The following is a 19720-nucleotide window of genomic DNA, read 5'->3' as shown; positions in this document are numbered from 1 at the left end:
GGGGGGGGGGGGGGGGGGGGGGTAATTGGAGGCTCACTCATTGACTGACGGGCTGGCTGACCTCTGTCTGTGCTATACATACCTGATGCTGTTTCACTACGCTGCCTGTCTGCTGACCTTCACATGTCTGTGGCAGCTCAGCTTCTGCTTTACCAGAGAGAGAGAGAGAGAGAGAGGTAGATGACATTGGGGAGTTAAATCTAAGGGGAGAGAGGATAATGGAGGGTGGGAGAGAGGAAGAGTCAGATAAAGGGAGAGAAAGACAAGAAAGAAGAGATGGCAAACAGAAAGGGATTAGAGTAAAGGACAAAGGGACAGAGGATGCAGAAGGAAGAATGAAGGTCAAACTGCAGATGAATGAAGACATGGTGGTTTTCCTGCTGTTTCTGTTCTTTCTGCTGCAGCAGTCAGGCTGGATAATAAATGAGTAATGTTCACAAGAGCAAACTCTCATTTACACCCAAATTAAAAAGTGGGTGGCATGTAGGCGTGAAGGTGTGTGACCTTGCGTAGGCGCATGCTAGCTGGGAAAATCTGTGCAAGGCATCAGTAAGTAGGGAGGAGCAGTGCAGTGACATTGCATTTCCTTCTTCACACGTCACTGTGCCTGAATGTCGACGATCTGCTTTCACGTCTCGAAAGGAGCAATGACTCTGCAGGTCCAACATTCGATGTCATTGGGCTGACGACCATTTGGTCAGGGATGACAGAAGAGTCTGCGTTGTTTTGTCAGCTCTCCGATTGGCTAAGGAGCTGACATCATCAGCGTCTCGTCATTGGTGGACTCGCAGCTCATTGGCCTCAGATCAGGCTCTAAAAAATGGCAGTTAATATTCACTACAAGGCTATTTTTATCCAGGGGCTCGTGTAGCTGTCAGCTTTGATTGAAGATATAATGAGATGTTCCGAACTTACAGACCCAGAGAGAGACAAGACGGAGAGGCACACACTCTATTTTGGTCACAATGAAGAGCGGCCTGTATCAGTTCACATGGGAGTGTATTGTTTTTTATTTTGTTTTGTTTTTTTAACAGCAAAGTACTTTTCATGAGAGGAGTCATTTAAAATGTGTTCTGCAGCACACAACACAAATCTACAGCCATGCAAGGGAAGGTCAAAGGTTTTGCAGGTATTTAGTCATAAAGCAAAATGTTGGAGAAACTGAAACCTGATCATGGTGTTAGATAAAAAGTCAGGGGATCACCAAAGTTCTGACAATTCATCATGAGACGAATATGAATGACCCGTTTCATGGCTTTTCTTTCAATAGTTGTCTAGACATTTCACTCAAAACCACAAATGTCAACCTCATGGTGGCATTACAGCAAAAGTCAGGGGATCATCAAAGTCAGTAGGATTCATCCTCTAAGGACTATAAATGTCTGCACATGAGTCTGCTCATGAATTTCATGCCATTATATCTGCTCCGTCTGGTTGCAAATGAGTCAAAGAAACCGCTCCAGCATTAAGTCAAATCTTCTCTCCGAAGACTTGTGGATCATGTATTCAGTAATATCTGCCCATGCGGTACCTGTCATTAAAAAATAACTCTGTGCTACATAAATAGTTAAATAAAGCCCTCAACTCTTCTGTGGTAGGTGTGTTGCGTGTTGGCACCCTCACAGCCCCGGAGGTCACCCTGCGTCTGAACCTGACAGTGAAGGCCAGCAGCTGTGTGGAGCCCGGCAGCAGCTTCAGTGACCCTCAGTGCTCCGGGAAAGGCAAATGTATCACACAGCCGTCTGAGGTGAGAAATCAAGGAAACAAAATCCTCAAAACTCCGGATGTTTCTTCTTATAAAGACTAACATTTGAGCTCTAGTGTGAATGACGCTGAGAGACACAGGAGAAAAACCTTGCAGCATTATTTTATTTTTGGTCTCTGCAACCATTCACTTCACACCTTATAACTATAGTGCAACTGCAAAACAGGCAAAGCGAAGCAAAGTTTCCATATTATTGTAACCCAACATTGTTACTGCACTGAATCATTGGGTTCAGTGATGCAAGAGCCTTTTGATCATTATTCACGAGTGTATAGCAGAAAAAAAACACTCTCCCTGGGTTTCACTTAATAGCAGAGACCAGCGCAGAGCAGAAAACAAAAGAACAAAAGCCACGATAGCGCAGACCAACACAACGCAATGCCACAAATTACAGCAGTGCAACGTGATTACAACGTGCACTGTTTTTTTTTATTATTAAAACTGTGGGGAGTTTTCATCATTATCTGCTGCTGATGGTCTAAAATGCATATGGGTCTGCTTGAAAATAAGCTGGTGGTTATACTATATCAGCGACTCTGAAGACAGAAAAAAAAATGCTGCAGCAGATGAAAACGCTACATCCATACTTACCGTACGTCCAACCCCCTAAATCTATACGTACCTCCAACTAAAAGAGATGCAGCAGTAGCGACTCTCACTGGGTGTGAGAAAGAATTAACAAAAGTATAGAGGTGTTGCAGAGACCTTTGTTTGTCTCTAGCTCAGTTTCTCATTACCATTACTCTCACTTTATGAGAAAATCAAACTGTGTCACTGTTGCTTGTTATTGCATTGTTATGTTACTGAATTATTTAACAAGGCTCATTGATTTGACATGTGAAATTAGTGTGTGTTTGCGTTTGGCAGAGCACTTTCTTCTGTGAATGTGAAGACGGCTACACTGGAATCTTCTGCGAGGAATTTGATGCCTGCCACCACCGACCTTGCCACAACAATGGCACCTGCGCTGACGTTAGACAGGGGGGTGAAGGACGCAACTTCACATGCAGCTGCCCTCCAGGTGTGTGTGTGTGTCCATGTGTACATTATACCATTTCACGTGGCCTCAGGCCCTTAGATGTGTTGATTTCAGGGCTGTTTGAGAAAATACTGTTTCACATGTGGCTTCATGAAGAGTCTCAGCCTGACTGTGAGGTCTCTGTTGATTTGATTAGAGCTGTGCAGACATGAAGAATAAAAGCCGTCCTCTCTTTGTTTGAGAAAATCTCTAAATAAGAACAAAAGAAAAGAGTGCGTGTGTTGAACCTTTGATCTTGTCAGATTTATTCTAGGACAGGGACTTGAAGCGAGGGCCTCCGGTAGGAAGTTAAATGTCGCAGGTGACCAGTGATGGCCCGTCACTTCCCCCCAGGGAGCGACTAATGAGAAAAAATGAAATAGTGTAAACAGACAATAGACAGCACTGTCAAATGTAGTTAACCTATGTGACTTAAATCAGTGCCTTTTGATGATTTGTTTTAATATTTCTGTATTTCTTTATTAGGATCCCTATTAGCTGCTGGGGTTCACAAAAATGATCTAGTGTTAAATTTATAAACTTGTACCCTGGATTGCAAGGTTAAAATACATGATTTAGTAACCTGCCTTATAAGATAACTTGTATGTTTCACAACAACCTATTGTGTATTTGATAGCAGGCTGTAATATAGTAATATAGCTATAATCTAACACAAGGGTTGGCTGATGCTAGTCTCAACTTTTAACTTATTTGATCAAATGTAATGAATCATGTGGACTGAGATTTGAATGTTTTTCTCAGGTTATGAAGGGGAGCGCTGCCAGTTGCTGGTTGACCACTGTCTCTCTCAGCCGTGCAAAAATGGAGCCACTTGTTTCAGCAGCCTGGCGGGGCCCAGATGCTACTGTCCCGAAGGTAGGAGCCTCATCAGTGCATGCTGGAACCAATGTCTGTATGTTTGTTGGTGTGTGTTCGATGTACATGAGTTAAGCTGCCAGAAATACATGGTTTGTGTGCCTATAAGAGAAGTGACTGCAGAGCAATATAACGTCAGTTTTTTTTCTGTCTGGGTTATTCAAGCAGTTTGTCTGCGGCGTGTTTCACAGTATCTGTGCCACCAAGATTAATTCAAACCTTCCTCCTCTTTTGTAATTAGTCTTATAGCCTCGGTGACCTGCATCAACCTCCCAGGGGAAATATGTGGCCGCAAAACTTCTGCCGAAACAGTATTTCTCTAGTTTGCGATTAACACACACCGTGTGCCGACAACAGCAGATACATACACACAGAATACAGGGAAAAGATTAGGTAACAATGGACCTTGGAATTGGTAGATGGATGTAAAACCTGGTGGGAAAGGTTGTTTCATTGTTCTAGGTACAGCACCCAGCGGTCAGTTCATTCTCGATCTAGAGGAGGCCTCATTCACACTGCAACACCTGACTGTGTTGTTAATCTGAAGCTGCTAAAAAAAACCATGGCTTCCAATGTGGAAAGGAATTCATAATCCACCCCTTGTGTGTTTATTTTCATAAAATGAGAGAAACAAAGCAGAAGTGAGAACCGTGCCAGCACCTCTTGATTAGAATGTGGAGGTTTTGTTTAGAGAGTGACCGCAAAATTTCGTTGGTTTATTACATACTATATGTGAGGTAACTTTGACTTTTGGAGAAATTTTTATTTACAGGTAGCAGCAGGTTAAATAAATCTGTAACACTGCACTGGGTCAGTTTTTCTGCTTAGTTGTTGGGACACTTGAATAGAACAGAGCCATTGTTGATGCTACTGTGAAAAAGGACTACAACATTGCATATCAGAACAACAACTGTGCAACTGTCAGTGGTTTATGAAATGATTCCAAACAACAAAACATCAGGAAATATTCTGAATTTTTCTATACAAATACTATAAAAGCAATTGTCAGTAGATAAAGTTGGTGCAGAGAACATGATGCATTTCACATTGCAGCAAGACAGCAGTTTCTTTGTTTGGCAAAAATACAGAAATACTCAGCAGGGAAAATCAGTAGCTCTCCACCCATACAAACTCAAAATGGGAAATCCATAGACAAGGATGTCTTAGTACAGAACGCACTGTTTTAACAAGTTATCAATCAATACCTGAATCAGCATGCAGAACAATACTCCTGCAGTTATAGGCTGAGGTTGTGGTTAGTGTTTAAGGGACAGCTAAACGACACCACTCTTTCTTATTGTCTGAAGAATATCAGAAATAAATTGTACTGTTTGTGGTTAATGTTAGTGTGAGACATGTAAGTCATTGAAAAGTCCTCCTAAGTGACAAAAACATGATCCTCCAACACACACTCAGAGGATCAGCGATATGAAGAGAAATGTTCATCCATACTGATGAACATATCAGAGGAGGATGATTTCAGTGTCTATTTGAATACACAGCCTCTGGGAAAACAATCCGAAATAGAAGAGATGTTTCTCCCCCAGAATTTTTTAACATGGATACAGGACATGAATTCCTTTATAGTAATGTAAAGTTTCCAAGTGCAAGAAAACGTTTGATCGTTATTGAAAACACTCCAGGTCCAAGAATGCTTTATGTATCGTTTGTGTAAAACCTTTCAGTGTGTAGAACAGGGGGAGACAACAAGAGGAGAGGGAAGAGAAAGGAGACTAAAAAGTCTGTAAAAAATTAGATCTGCTGTTCTCTTTTGTTCAAGCATTCATTTCCCTCAGGGCTGAGACCAAGATGTTTGGAGCAGAAGTCACAAGTTCTTTTCAGCCTTTCTGCTCATGTTTGTTAGGGACAGAAAACAGTAGAAATGCTTTACAATAGATGGTAATTAAGACTCTTGTCTGCACAGCAGTGTTTTCAAAGGACCAACCAAAAAACACTGCGCAAAAAATCACTGGCTGCCCTCCTCCCTCTTTGAGAAGACATTGCCAACACCCGCTACTTTTCCAGAGCCAGACACATTGTAAAGGACAGTTCACACCCTGTTCCCACCTGTTTGACCTGTTGTCCTCTGGCGGGCGCTACAGGTCATTCAAAACTCCGACCATTAGACTCAGGAACACACTTTCTTTAAGGCATTTGCTCTCTTAATCAACACAATCATGCAAAATGAAAAACAGTACTTTCATCATTCCTGTGCAATTTTCCACAGTGAAGAATTACATCTTCACTTTATGTTTATCTATTTATCTATTTATATTAGGATTGTGTTAATGTGTATGAAGCTATCTCTTTTTAATTGTTTTTAACTCTAATGCATTATGCAGGAGAAGCGATCCTCATTTCTATTCTATTCCAAATTATCTTGCACAGAGGCGGCCCCATTTTTGCATGCTGGTTAGTGCTTACACTCTACCCTCCCACCCCCATAAATCACCACCACGTTTTCTTGCAGTTTTCCTGTATAGAGACAAGCAATAAATAAAATGAATGATGGCAAGAAAACTGTAGCATCTATCATCAGAGAGATATCAACTGTGCGATCACTTGGCCAACAACGACAGCAAAAGCTGAATATTTATTTGCTACATCCTTAGGGAGGCAGGGATATTTCACCCTGCAGGGATAGGTAGACAAGGTAATGTTATTTGCACTCCTGTCTATCTGTTAGCAGCATTCCTCAAAAACCTACAGATTACAAGAGAAAGAACTTGATCTAAGTAACAACTAAATGGACTAATGTGGTGTTTGTCAGATCTTTTCACAGGCCGATACTGTTTTTAACCCACAATCATGAAGGTGACTGAGACAGGGGCTTTAAGTTGTAACAGTGTGCTCATACTGCCATCAACTTGGCCCATGTGGTCAGCCACAACAAACAAACAAACATAACTCTACGAATAAACAGTTCCCCTTCAAAATAAAACATAAATATTCAAAAGTTGATCACAATAATCTCAGGTTGTCTTCTACCGTCCAGTTTTTAATCTCTGATTAAGGAGTCACACCTGCATGGAAACCATTCATAGCATGAATTCTATGGATGTGCTCCGACTCCTCAACAGAGACTACCGCACTGATATGAAGTGTACTTTATCATCCTCTTTCTCTCCTTTTTTCACACACACACGCACACATTCATACACACCGACAGAGGAGAGAAAGTGTGAGTGTCAGTACTGTCACTGCCTCCAGTCAGAACTCGCAGGGCGGGGGGGTGAGCGGGCAAGCTAATTTTAAACTGCTAACTGTTTTTAATGTTGGCAGGTTTGAATGCCAGCAGCAGGAATGAACAGACTCCTCTACGTCAGCCAGGTCTCATGTCCCTGTGTGTGTGTGTGCGCGTGTGTGCGTGTGTGTTTGTGCATCTTTACATGGATAGATGTGTAGACAAAGACAGAGAGAGAAATTTATCCCAAGATGTGGAGGTACTTTTAAAAACAGTTCTCACGCAGAGCAAAGAAGCTAAATACAGAGGAAAGCAAGGGATTAAACCATGCCAGAACAAATACAAATCATAAAATTAAATTCATGCAAGATCTTGCTTTAGTGTGTATGCGTGGGCTAGCATCTGTGTGTTTGCAAGCGATGGAGAGGAAGGGGAAGAAGGGGGAAGAGATGAAGGGAGCTTGGAAGGAGGCAGAGGAGTGAAAAGGGAAAGGATGAAGCAGAGCGAGGCAGTGGACACAGAGGGAAAGAAGAAGAGAGAGCTTTGGGTGAGATATTCCCCTGTCTGCTGCAGATTACTCCTGTCTCTGCTGCTGAATGATGAATGTCCTCCTCACACGGTGAAATAAAGTCTTGCAGATCAATGGATGCTTGAGAGGGATCTCTTCATTCGCTCAATGGAGGGTGCAGTTCAGTGCAGTCAGCACAGGGATTTACTACTACTGCTACTGTAGATCACAGCACCCACACACACTGTATCACAGCAAGGTATGTGCATGTACACAGCAGAGTCTTACTCCGCGCTGCAGCAGCACAGTGGCAGTTCTCACGGGAGGTGAAGGCAGGGGAGGAGAAGGGGTGAAAAAGCAGAGTTTATTTTTAGAGGGGAAGGGAAGGTGAGAGTAGCAGAGGCTCACAAGATAATGAGAGGAGGTGAAGAAGAAATCAGTGGCTTCAGCACACAACTAGTCATCCACAAAGGCAAATGGAGTGCATGGGCATTGTTGCATAGAAAGCACGACAAAAACACATCCCCCTTCTGCCACAGACACTGGTGTGACACAATACTTCGACATTCCTGTCAACAGCATGAAGTCATTTATGTTAAGATGCTTTCGCTCTGTTTGTCTCTAACAACGATGAGGAAAGGATAAAAGAAAGAACATTGAAATTGCTGGAGGTGGTGATTTCGGGTGGTAGATGATGAGAGAATTAAACCACTTGCTGTCTTTCACTATTTAATCACTGGTGTTATTCTCCCAAAATCTGCGTCTACAAAACTGAGCTGTCGTGAGGTAACAGTTCAACATTTTGGGAAAGAGGCTCATTTGCTTTCAAAACTCACCATAGGCTATATTGGGTACAGGTCTCTGTGTGCAACTAAACCCACAAAAAAATCTTTGTGAGCTTATTTGCATTAAGACGTGGTCTTAGCGGGCTGAAGAGTGGGTACAATTTTATGCCATAATGGATGTCACATAGCACACTGCACCACCTGATTTGCATAAACCCAACCCCTGCTGTGCCGCGCTGCCCACTTCCTCGCCTCTAGGTTCATTCGAATCCTCGAAAAGACCAAACTGGAGAAGAGTTTCATCTGACTTTTGCCTGCAAAACTGGCGATCCTCCTGCACCTCAGCTTTGTGCTTAGTGTGGTCTTGTAGATAAGGACACATGTTCAATATGAGATTCTAAGAAACTGTTGAAATCCGGGGAAATTGGCAGCATTTCCATCCATTCAAAACTTCTGTTTTTTCCCAGACATATGGGAACTAGCACAGAAACCATTTTTGTGTTAGTTTCTCATCATTTCCTTTTGTCTTTCCCTCCCCCTTTGTCCTTCCACATCCCGCCCTCATCTCTGCCTTCCCCCTTTTATAGGCTACCAGGGTGCTACATGTGAGCAGAAGGTGGACCCGTGTGCCTCCAGCCCCTGTCACAATAACGGGACATGCTACGCCCAGGGCCCCGGCCCCCTGGGGTTCGGCTGTAGCTGCACAGCAGGCTTCACCGGCCCTACCTGTGCCCAGCTGGTGGACTTCTGCGCCCTGAACCCCTGCGCCCATGGGGTCTGCCGCAGCGTAGGCAACAGCTACAGGTGTCTGTGTGTCCCAGGTGAGCTGCGGCGTCAGACACCTCGGTGACTCCAGCCACTTTTCACCCTCCCTGTGCCACTTGCAGTCATTGAGTAATATTTTGTGTTGTATCTTTCAGGTAAAACATGTAAGCACTTTTACAACAGATCCTATTTTGTTCATTCTGGAAATTAGACATTGTTAAAGTCTTTTTCCAAAGCTTCCTGCAACAGCCGACCCCCACTGATCCACAAACAAATAATGAATGAATGAAAAAGTTCACTTAGCTATGGCTGAAACATTGGGCCTTATTCACCAACCATTCTTAAGAAGAAATTTCTTCTTAAAACCCACTTACACACTAAGATTCTGACATTCACTAGTGTTTTCTTATTTGGGATTTGTTCGTAGGTAAGACAGAATCTACGCACACTCAAGACATTTGAGTGCTGACACGTTTGAGCAAAATAAGTGTTTTTTGCGTTTTCTTCGGTTCTACAGTTATATAATATTATTGTCATTTATAATATTTTTTTTTACAAATAACTTTTGTTATTTTACAAAGCATTATGGTCTTTTAAACACTACATTAACACTAAACTACTAAAGGTCCTTTTGTGTTTTGATTCCGGTGCTCCATCTTTAGATTTTCATTTTGGCATTTTCTCAACTTTCCTTTACAGTATCTCTTTGTGACCTATGTCTGTGTCTGCACACGACCCTTCAGTCTCATGCCCTTTTAAGGGCATTTTTGGGCGTTTACTTCTGCTAATTGGGGCCAACTGGCACAGGCTTTCAATTTCCGAGGAGATTGGCATTCATCAATCTAATAACACAGGTGCACGCAATTCTTTGGTTTAAGAACACATTCATGAATCTGACAAGTTTTCTTAAGAACTTTCTTAAGAACAACTTAAGAAAGAATTTAAGAAAATATTTAATAATATATTGGTGAGTGAAGCCCATTGAGCTTAGAATTTTTATTACAGAATATGTTCACAAGGTCAAGAATAAACAGATAAAAACAAAAAATGATCAGACTTTCTAACAGGAAATGCTGATAACCCTTGGGACCTCTGGGCCTGTGCTCGGTACACTCATTCAGAAATCCATCCACGTCCTTTAGAAACCTTCTGAATCGTCACATTGCCTCTATTACCGCTCTAAATCTAACTTAACAACCTGCACATAAAAGTTAGTGAGAACTAAAAGTATGGTGTAGCACTGGCTCAGGCTCAGAGTAGCAGTAAATGTGCTCTGGCTGAATGATGAGTTATTTTTAGAGAGGATGATCATGGCACTGGTGCTGATGCCTTCTGTGGTGAAATCAATTGAGTGGAATGATGACTTATCATTTATCCATTGTCTTGCAATTACCTTGCTGGGATGGTGAGACAGATGACTTTCCCAGTGGCCCACAAACATAATTTGACTCTCCGCCCCTGGCGCCTCTTTATACCATCAGCCAGCTGAATGTGTAAGCCAGTCGCCATCTTGATGACTTATTTGATGTTTGTATTCATTCTCATGTATCAGCAGACTCTACAGCTTCTTCTTCAATAATATGTCTTTCACTGGAAAAATATTCAGAATTGAAATTTCTTATGTTATTGATCTTGATAGTTTTGGAAACAGATGAATTGCTAAACAGCTGTTCTTTCATTTCTCGGTTTGGATTTTGGAATGATATTTGAACCTTGAAATTTTGTTTTTCCAAATCTGGAAAAAACAGTCTCAATAAATATTTGAACTAACAAGAGCAGGTTTTTCCCCAGGTTTTCACATGACTCAGGTGCTGGGGGATGGTGGTGGTTGGGAGCTTTGAAATTATTCAAAGGCAATTTTAAGTTATGTTGAGTTTTGTTATTGTTTTCTGCCATTATCCTTACCATGTTTGTCAAAGAAAGACGGCAACACTTATATGTAGTTATAGCCAAAGATCTGTTCATTTCACCAAATAAGATGTTTAGAACATGAGATTTAATCAAATCGAGTCCCTTTACTTGTACACATAGGAAGAATAAACATGTTGAAATACATATGTAATTATTTGTAGATGTAAGAAGTTCAATTTCTCAGGAAAAGAACGCTCAGTAGAGGAGCAGCATGACCTGTCATCCCAAAGCAATGTCAAAATTTTGACAAGGTAGCAATGGAGAAACTTACGTTTGAATTATAACACAATTAAATATGACCTGACATTGTATCACCAATATTCATTTGTGGAGAAAAACTACACAAGAACAGTTTCTGGGTGGTGTTTGTATTTATTTCAGTCGCTAGCAAATCTAGCCTGTTAATGTTAAGTCTTGGTTAGTATGGGTTAGAACAAAGGACACTCTGAACTGCATTTTGGAACAGTGTTTCTTTTAATAGGAGAGAAATGCATTGACCTGCAGTTTTCAACAGAAAATGACACAGCCTAACTTTGTTTAGCTCCCAACCAACATTTGATCTTTCAATCTTTACATAACGTCAACTAACTAGCTCCGCTGGCTACTAAAACTTAATTCAGCACATGTATATCAATGTAAGTTAGCTAGGTTACCAATTTCTTTTGTTGTAAAATAGGCTACATAATCTGCTCTCTATCTCTCTATTCCAAACATCCACAAGAATTACTCCCGAACAAGAAAAGTTAATACCTCATTTATTCTTTGTTGAGGCTTTGCTTATCAATAGCTTGCAATTTGCTTATCCAAATCGATGGTTGTTCCTACCACTCGAGAAATATCTAGTCAGCTGCTTGATTAGCTCGGCAAAGAGCATCTGTCACACACCAATCCGACGTTTGTGTGATTGTCCAAACACAGATTGTTGATTGGCAGGTCATTCCTGATGCCAGTTTACCTTTCCTTTTCAGATTTTTTTTTGTCAGCACAAAGAACTCTCATCGTTACTTTCATATTCATTCTTTAATGCTTTTTGCTGTTCATTTGGCTGAAGGGGCTCCACAAAAACACGCAGCGCCTAAGCCTATGGTACAAAAAACCCTGAAGACTTATTGCATGAGTTGATAATCCCTCCATATTTCATGGTCTTCATGTTTATTCAAATGCTTTCACTCTCACTGTGTCCTGGTGCAGAGCAGGCGTCCACTGCTTTCCAATTATTCAGATATCGTACATTTTCTTCACCACATCCTCAGTCTTACGTTGTTTTTCTATTTTGCATTTCTTTCATTTTTTTCCCTTCCGCCTGTCCTTTTGTCCTTCCTCGTCTTTATCTTCCTGCCGTTTACCTCACTTCATTTCCCTCTCATATTCTGTTGTCTGGTTGCCATGGTGAGACCTTGCAAGTATGTGTGTGCATGCATATGTGTGTTCATATGGCTCCCAATCCACTGTCTGGGTCTGTGACTATGCTGGTTGGGCAGATGCTGCCATCCAATCAAATGTCTCTACTCAGATGGTCCTGTCTAATGGGACTGGTGAAATTGGTGATTTGTAATTAGCATCCCAGACATTACCGTGAATGCACACATACACACAATGTTTTGGACCAGAGTTGACCTTTTCTTCACCTCATCAGAATGCCAGCTGGTGTCTGAGGTATGAATCTGTGTGTGTGTGTGTGTGTATCCATACGCTGGGTATGATCATTTGCATCTCAGTGTCTGTGTGCATGAGCACGTGACTACATTAGTTTGCATGCTTGTCTGCCTTGTATAAGTGAGTGGATGTGTGTAAGGGTTGTGTAAATGCCTGCTGGCTGTCTGAAAGAAAGCTGCTGGGGAGCTGATATGTCGAAGGATCTGTCCTCCAGTTTCCTGTAATCCAGCTCACATGAGAGGCTGCCAGCCCACAGAAAGCAGACAGAGTCTTGGAAAGGCACTTGACATTTCACTGGCATTTCACGGAGAGGACCCTAGAGGCTCTAACTGGGCTCCTCATTAATTCCCCCTCTCTCCTTCCCCAAATACACGTTAGCTGTGGCCCAGTGAGGGTTTGTTGAAACTTGGACTGGGACTGGGACCCAACTGAGAAATTCAGTCAGTCAAAATGGGAGCAGAGCTAATGAAAACAGATTGCTACACTAGTCGTTGAAGGACTCAAGAGACACTGGCCCTCTGGTGATTTTGGGCTCCTTAGTTGTAGTTGGTGGAAATTTTCTATGAAGTGTAGACATTCAGGGAGTGTGAGCAGGTATGAGGGTACATCAAATGTTAGATCAATGCATATACAAGCATTACAATTGCTGGCCTAATTTATTGTAGAAGTGTATAAAAAACACCCCCAGAAAATCATACGCTGACTTACAAAAACTGTCAATCACTTCATCTTCCTGTCTTTACCTGTGTTCCTAAAGCTGTATCTGCATAACTAGTACACAAACTGTAGCAGTGCAACTTAAAGAGACGCAATCAGATATGCAGTATTACCTTTTACATACGGTACGTTACACTTTGTATTTTCCTTTTTAACCGCTTAAGATTGTTGAAGAGAAACATAAGAAGAGGCGTGATTGTCTGGCTGATGTTTTCAGATGTTGCAGGCTTATTCTGCCTCAGTGCACAGCTGCCATCCTATGGAAAACACAGTGCACTGCATGTCATTTGACTTTATGGCCAATACCACAATACGATATATTCATACACTCACTGGATATAATTCCTCTTTGAATGCAAGGTGTACAGGAAGTAATAGATCAGGTACATATAACACAAGACCAACTAAAAGGTTTCTGAAACTCTCTTAATCGTTTAGACACACTCTGAGCAAGAACAATGAATGAGGAAAGCACTTACTGTGACGCTACACTCTCTGCTCCTTAGTGCCCGACAGATGAATGTTATGGTTGCACTGCTGTGACGTGGTGGTGTGAATTGTGAATTAGAGGAGACGCTCTGATTAAACAAGTATGTCATTTGTAATAAACCCAGTTTACTGCCTGCTGCTGCTGCTGCTGCAATAGTAATAATATGCCACATTACACATGCAGGTTTATGTGCAAGAAAGAGAAGGAAAGTGTCCCTCTCTTTCTTGCGCATAAGGAAACACACAGAGCTACACACACATATACAGAGAGAGTGTTCAGTGTATTTGCTACACCACATGTCGATTTGAGACTGAGGCTTAAGTCAATATGAAAAATCTCAAAATCAGAGAGCTGAACTTCTTGGGTCCAGTTGACCATTAGAATGAATGCTAACAACTGCTGATAGCAGTTAAAAATATGCACTTCCAGCAAAACATTTCCTTGGTAAATACAGGTTGAAACGTCCTCTGACTGGGTGCATCAGCAAACCAGCAAAATCACATGTTATATTCTTTGAAGACTCTAACGTGCTGTATGTGTCTGTGTCTGATAAAGGCTACCATGGCTTGTACTGTGAGGAGGAGTACAATGAGTGTCTGTCTGCCCCCTGCCAGAACTACGCCACCTGTAGGGATCTTATCAATGCCTACGAGTGTGTCTGCACACCACAGTTTGAAGGTACGTGCGTGTGCATGTGAGTGAGTGTGATTATTTTTAGTTTTAGGCACATGTCTGTATATAATCCTTGCTTCTACATGTTACAGCATCACAGTACACATTAAACGTGCATCAAGAAAACTAATTACAAGTTTACTCTGTGTGTGTGTGTGTGTGTGTGTGTGTGTGTGTGTGTGTGTGTGTGTGTGTGTGTGTGTGCAGGCAGACACTGTGAAATCTACAAGGATCCATGTCTGAAGATGCATTGCCAGAATGGAGGCCGCTGTGAGAGCGCGGGACTCAATGCTTCCTGTGCCTGCCCACCTGGATACCTGGGTGAGCACTGCGACCATAATCAGCCTGACAACCAGTAGACTAGCTGCCTGTTAATATGATTTGCATGGCTTATGATAAAGGAGAATGGAAAATTATGCATTTAGAAATCTTCCTTAAGATAAGCTTAGGTTTTCCACGACGGATTCCAAGAACAGAAAGAAATAGAAAGATCAGAGTTCCCAACGAGATTATTTCTGATGTGAAATAATAGTGACACATTGCAATTCTGCATTTTCCTTGTAAACCCCAAAGTGAAAACACCTGTCAGGAGTCAAAATACTATAACCCATCTGCCTCAGTTTCTGCTCTTAGCTGCATTGCTCTTATCGGTACTGAATGCAATCTTACCTGTCCAATCAGGGGAGAAGTGCGATGTCGACATCAATGAGTGTGAGAGCAATCCTTGTCACCATGGAGGCACTTGCATTGACCAATCAAATGGCTTCACCTGTCACTGTCAACCTGGGTGGGTGGGGCCCAGCTGTGAGATCCGTAAGTCAGCCTGTCAGAAAAAATCTGTTCAGCTATTAATCCAAACTGAGACATGTGCAAAGCTGTATGCCTCTATGTGTGTGTGTGTGTGTGTGTGTGTGTGTGTGTGTGTGTGTGTGTGTGTGTATCAGACCTCCAGTGGAAGCCGGCACACACTGAGGACACTCTGACCAACATGCCACGCCACTCCCTGTACATCATCATCGGAGCGCTGTGCGTGGCCTTCGTGCTCATGCTCATCATCCTCATCGTGGGCATCTGCCGCATCAGCCGCATCGAGTACCAGGGCTCGTCACGCCACGCCTACCAGGAGTTCTACAACTGCCGCAGCATCGACAGCGAGTTCAGCAACGCCATTGCCTCCATCCGCCACGCCAGGTCAGTGAGAGGAAGATGTTTAAACATTATTTAACCAAAGTGTTGTTAAGGAATAGTTTACTTATGAAGTGGCACACTATAGATATTACAGTTTGGTATTATTTTCCATTAGAAAGCTTCATTTACGCAGTTCTGTGTTGGTACTGCTGCTGAAGAAGGACAACAAAACAAACTCAACTCAATGTAGACTTGTTTGTTTTTTAACTTAAGACCTGTTTGACAAGGTGGGTCTAACAATAAGATGCTACGAGTTGCACCATGGGAGGTGAAGGATCCAGTGGTTGTTAAGCTAAAAGCCAGGGTATCTTGGCCTGTGCTGCATACATTTTTTTTTATCTCTGCTGTATTATATTCTGTCTTTTGTTAGTCCCTTTAACTTTATAGAAGTTCACCACTGAATTACTGGAGTGATAGAACTACCAGCAAATAGTAGGCCACTAATTGTGTGTAATGCACCATTGATGCACAGTTGTTGTTTATGCTTTCTTATTAGATTTGGCAAGAAGTCCAGGCCTGCTATGTACGATGCCACTCCCATCGCCTATGAAGACTACAGTCCTGATGACAAGCCTTTGGTTACCCTCATCAAGACGAAGGATTTGTAAAACACAACCATCACAAGCTGCACACATGCAACTACACATGTATACACACACACACACGCATAGAGAAAGTCAGTATAAATCTTTAAGTATTTCTTAAGAAAGAAAAACCAGTAAAACAAAATTGAATGTAAAGTGGAGAAAAAAAATCCAAAACATACTCTGTAGTTTAAAAAGAAGAAATCTGGAATTTGATACATCTATTTTCCTGTCAAAGTCCATGATAAGGCTTTATTGTAGCATAAGAGCATACTTTGCATTACTTAAGTTATTAATGATGGGCAACACTACCAGTAACCTCTGTCTGTAGGTGGGGCTCTGACAGTGCTGACAACTGTTCTTACAGGTGTTGTAGAAATAGGTGCACTCCTCATGGTGCGTACACTGTATCTTTTTCTAAATCTAAATCTAAAAAATTCTGCAGTAGGTTGCCTTACTTCGTGCATGGTTAGATTTGATGTTCTCTCTGCATTATTTTAAAATCTTTTGTACTTGGTTGTTGGTTGTTATTTTTGTCATTGCATTGTATTTCTCTCCGTCAAGATTGTGCCAAATATTTTTCTTTTTGTAAGTTGTGGTTGGTAGATCAAATACATGTATGAAATACTAGTCACAAAATTTTTCTTTTTAAAAAGCATATGGTCCTGTTCTTTACATGCAAGTGTACGAATAGTAAAGAAAGTGGGTTTACTGGAGTACTGTGACCCTACCATCCCACTGTATGTATTTCAGTGATATTTAGGATAATAGGTAGGTATATTTCTCAATGCACAGAAACATAGTTGGTTTTACTCAGTGCACCTGTTTATCCCAGTGTACAAATTCACCTCTAGTATTGACAGTGTTGCATAGTTTCTGGATGAGAGTTTCTTTGCTGGAGTGGCCTCTTGCTGGCTTTAGGGTGTAGAAGAAAGAGAAGCAGGAGGTGGAGGAGGAGGAAGAGGGATGATATCTACTCCAGAATATATGTGCTTCTGTGTCCTGCCAATGGAAACCTCTCTGTCTGTGCAGCTGTGTTGTTCCCCTCAAGGTCAAGCAATGTTTTACCAATAAGCTCAGCTAATCCTCAGATTTTTTTCTCTCTCATTTTAAACACAGCAACCACATGATTACCTATTATCTATGTTGAATGATGTAAACAATAAAGTGAACATACTCTACAGTACTCCCCTGGTGTCTCGTGTGAAGTCTGACTAAAACTTAACTGTGTTTCCTGCAGTGACAACAGCAAGTGATGGTGCCTGCTTTTTTATAAATCATCCTAAAACTGTTTAAGTTTTTTACAACCATGTATGTAGAGCTATCACCAATCAATCAATCACAGCTGCAAGTAGCATTTTCTTGACCTAGGCCTTAGTCGGGATCAACAAACTAATGCTCCAGGGACTTTTGTTTTTCTCCTCAGTGTCCTTGTGGCACATTTGGATTGTGCCACACTGTTTTGTACTGCATACATCATATTGGGGGCAGGGTGTTTTTTAAAGTTTTCAATATTAGTGCCAGTACTCATACCAAAATTATACTTTTTATTTTGAGATATACAAATATTTTTTCTTAATAAAAGTATACAGACTCAAATGTCTAATGTTATCTAAACACTGGAAGCCGTAGAATAAAAGTGCCAAATAAAAAGGGGCCTGAAATGACCCAAATTCAGCTCAAATAATAATAATAAAAATAAAAAATAAAAATAAGTTAGCAAGAATAGAAACCTGACCAGATATTTGATGTCAACTTTTGCTACTTTCAATTTTCAGCACCTGTTGCTAAGGAAGAAAGTATTTAGGTTTGATACCCAGCTTCAACCATACTTGTTAAAACATCAATTTAAACAGATAATGAGAAGACAATATAAAATTTAAGTTGCTATTGATTGATTGATTTATTTATTGGGTGGTACTGTTGACGGGTTCTTAAATTTTAGTATGATGAAGAAGGAGGTACAGCAGTTACATGACTAGTTAGTAGTTACCTTAACTCAGCCATGATGACATGTCACAATAGCATGCTGCAATAGGTTTTTGGGCTGAAATGGTTCAACTGTTTTGGAAACATGGATGTGTTAAAAAAAAAAAAAAAAAAAAAAGCAAATTCTCCAGAGTGTCTGTTTTTCTGCAATGTCCCAAGGTCATACCCACCAGACTGAACCGTCAAGCGTGGGAAAGACCTTTTATGGAGTGTCTGTAATGTGAACACCCTCAGTGACCTCAGGCTTTATCCAGATGTTCCTCATGTAAACATCTCTAAATACAGACTGTGACTGTGGAACCATGTCGTTCAACACACCTACATATATTATATGTGTACACAAACATACACACATTGCAGGAGCACCAGATGTTATTGATGACTCTCACCTTTGCTTATGGTCTGCTTTGAAGGCCTTGTGCTTGGCCTTTGCCCTCTGTATGGCCTGGAGGGTCAAACTTTATGCTGTTTGGCTTTACATAGGTCCCATAACACACTGCTGTTGGCTTTCAAAGCCTCCATCTTGATAAACTGAGATTGTCTTAGCAGTTGTGTGGTGGTTGTGTTACAAAACTATCATTTGTCAGAAAAATACAGAATTCAACAACAGTTGAAATATGTACCAAATGTTGGCAAGAGTAAAAATAATTCATTCAACAGTTTCCACAAAGTAATGGATGACACTTCAGTGAATTCCCAGACATCACTTTGAGAATAACATGGTCATACCAAACCAGTCACGAGGCAAAACTATCTGGGGGAAGTGTTTTTGTTACAACTTGTTTTTGAGGAGCTTATAAAGATAAAAATCTGTGGGCATAACTGTGACAATTCTCCATAGACGTTGTCTTTAGCTGCCTTTGTGAAATTTGGGAATTATGAAATCTGAACATTTAAATCAACCAAGTTTTTATTGCAACCAGCCACTGACATAATGCCTGCCGTGCCATTTGTGTTTTTTTCATTTCCCTTTTAACTGCATTCTTGCACTTGTTGGCTATCCCGGTCTGGATTACTAATCCAGCTGTGTCCAGCTGCAAAGTAATTTGTTTTTATGGTTTTTATGTTGATTTTTATATTAAATAAATATGAAGAGTGGTGAGTATGAACCAAAACAGTAAGATTGTGAGCTATAAAAGCAAAATAATTAGCTTAAAGGTGCCAAATCACTCTGTGGGTGGCAACGTTCTGTGGGGTAACTCTTTTACATCATAGTTATTTGCCCATTGTTAAAATAAAAATATTGATTAGTGCAGCTTTACATTTTTTTTTAAAGATAATTATAAGCTTGAATACTGGAAATGTGATTGTCTGGTTAAAAAAAAAGGATAGAATACACTGAAAGCTCCTAAAATAAAAATAAAAAGAAAGAAAGTTTGCCTCAGGGGATATCATGCTCAACTTCAAACTGCAAATGTAAGCTAGCTTCCTTCCCGAACTTCAAATCTACACATAGACAGTATACCAACCGTCTCACTGTCTGGTCGATTTCCGAAAGCACGTGAACGCAGCGCCAGGAGCCGGCCAGACACAGAGAGCATGCACCGCCACCTGCTGGCCAGTTTCATAAGTACAGCCAGGCGGAGCAAACACATCCTTCATTACCGACCAG

At 41.2% G+C, this 19720-nt stretch overlaps 1 protein-coding gene across 1 annotated transcript in view; it reads left to right on the top strand.

Annotated features, from left to right (window-relative positions):
• Positions 1-17305, top strand: part of dner (delta/notch-like EGF repeat containing) — a 53287-nt gene extending 35982 nt beyond the window's left edge. Inside the window, exons 5-13 of the mRNA XM_023399744.1 lie at positions 1599-1747; positions 2633-2786; positions 3546-3659; positions 8724-8957; positions 14231-14353; positions 14555-14668; positions 15029-15160; positions 15292-15538; positions 16032-17305. Coding sequence (XP_023255512.1) covers positions 1599-1747; positions 2633-2786; positions 3546-3659; positions 8724-8957; positions 14231-14353; positions 14555-14668; positions 15029-15160; positions 15292-15538; positions 16032-16143 — 1379 coding nt within the window. The 3' untranslated portion in view covers positions 16144-17305. The remainder of the gene's footprint in view (positions 1-1598; positions 1748-2632; positions 2787-3545; positions 3660-8723; positions 8958-14230; positions 14354-14554; positions 14669-15028; positions 15161-15291; positions 15539-16031) is intronic.
• Positions 17306-19720: the final 2415 nt, after the last annotated feature.

This window comes from Seriola lalandi, unplaced genomic scaffold (assembly GCF_002814215.2).
Source record: "Seriola lalandi dorsalis isolate HSWRI2012SDOR001 ecotype SW California unplaced genomic scaffold, Sedor1 jcf7180002052117, whole genome shotgun sequence".
NCBI classification, from domain to species: domain Eukaryota; kingdom Metazoa; phylum Chordata; class Actinopteri; order Carangiformes; family Carangidae; genus Seriola; species Seriola lalandi.
The sequence above is the reverse complement of the archived record's forward strand: the minus strand, read 5'-3'. Positions and strand labels throughout refer to the sequence as shown.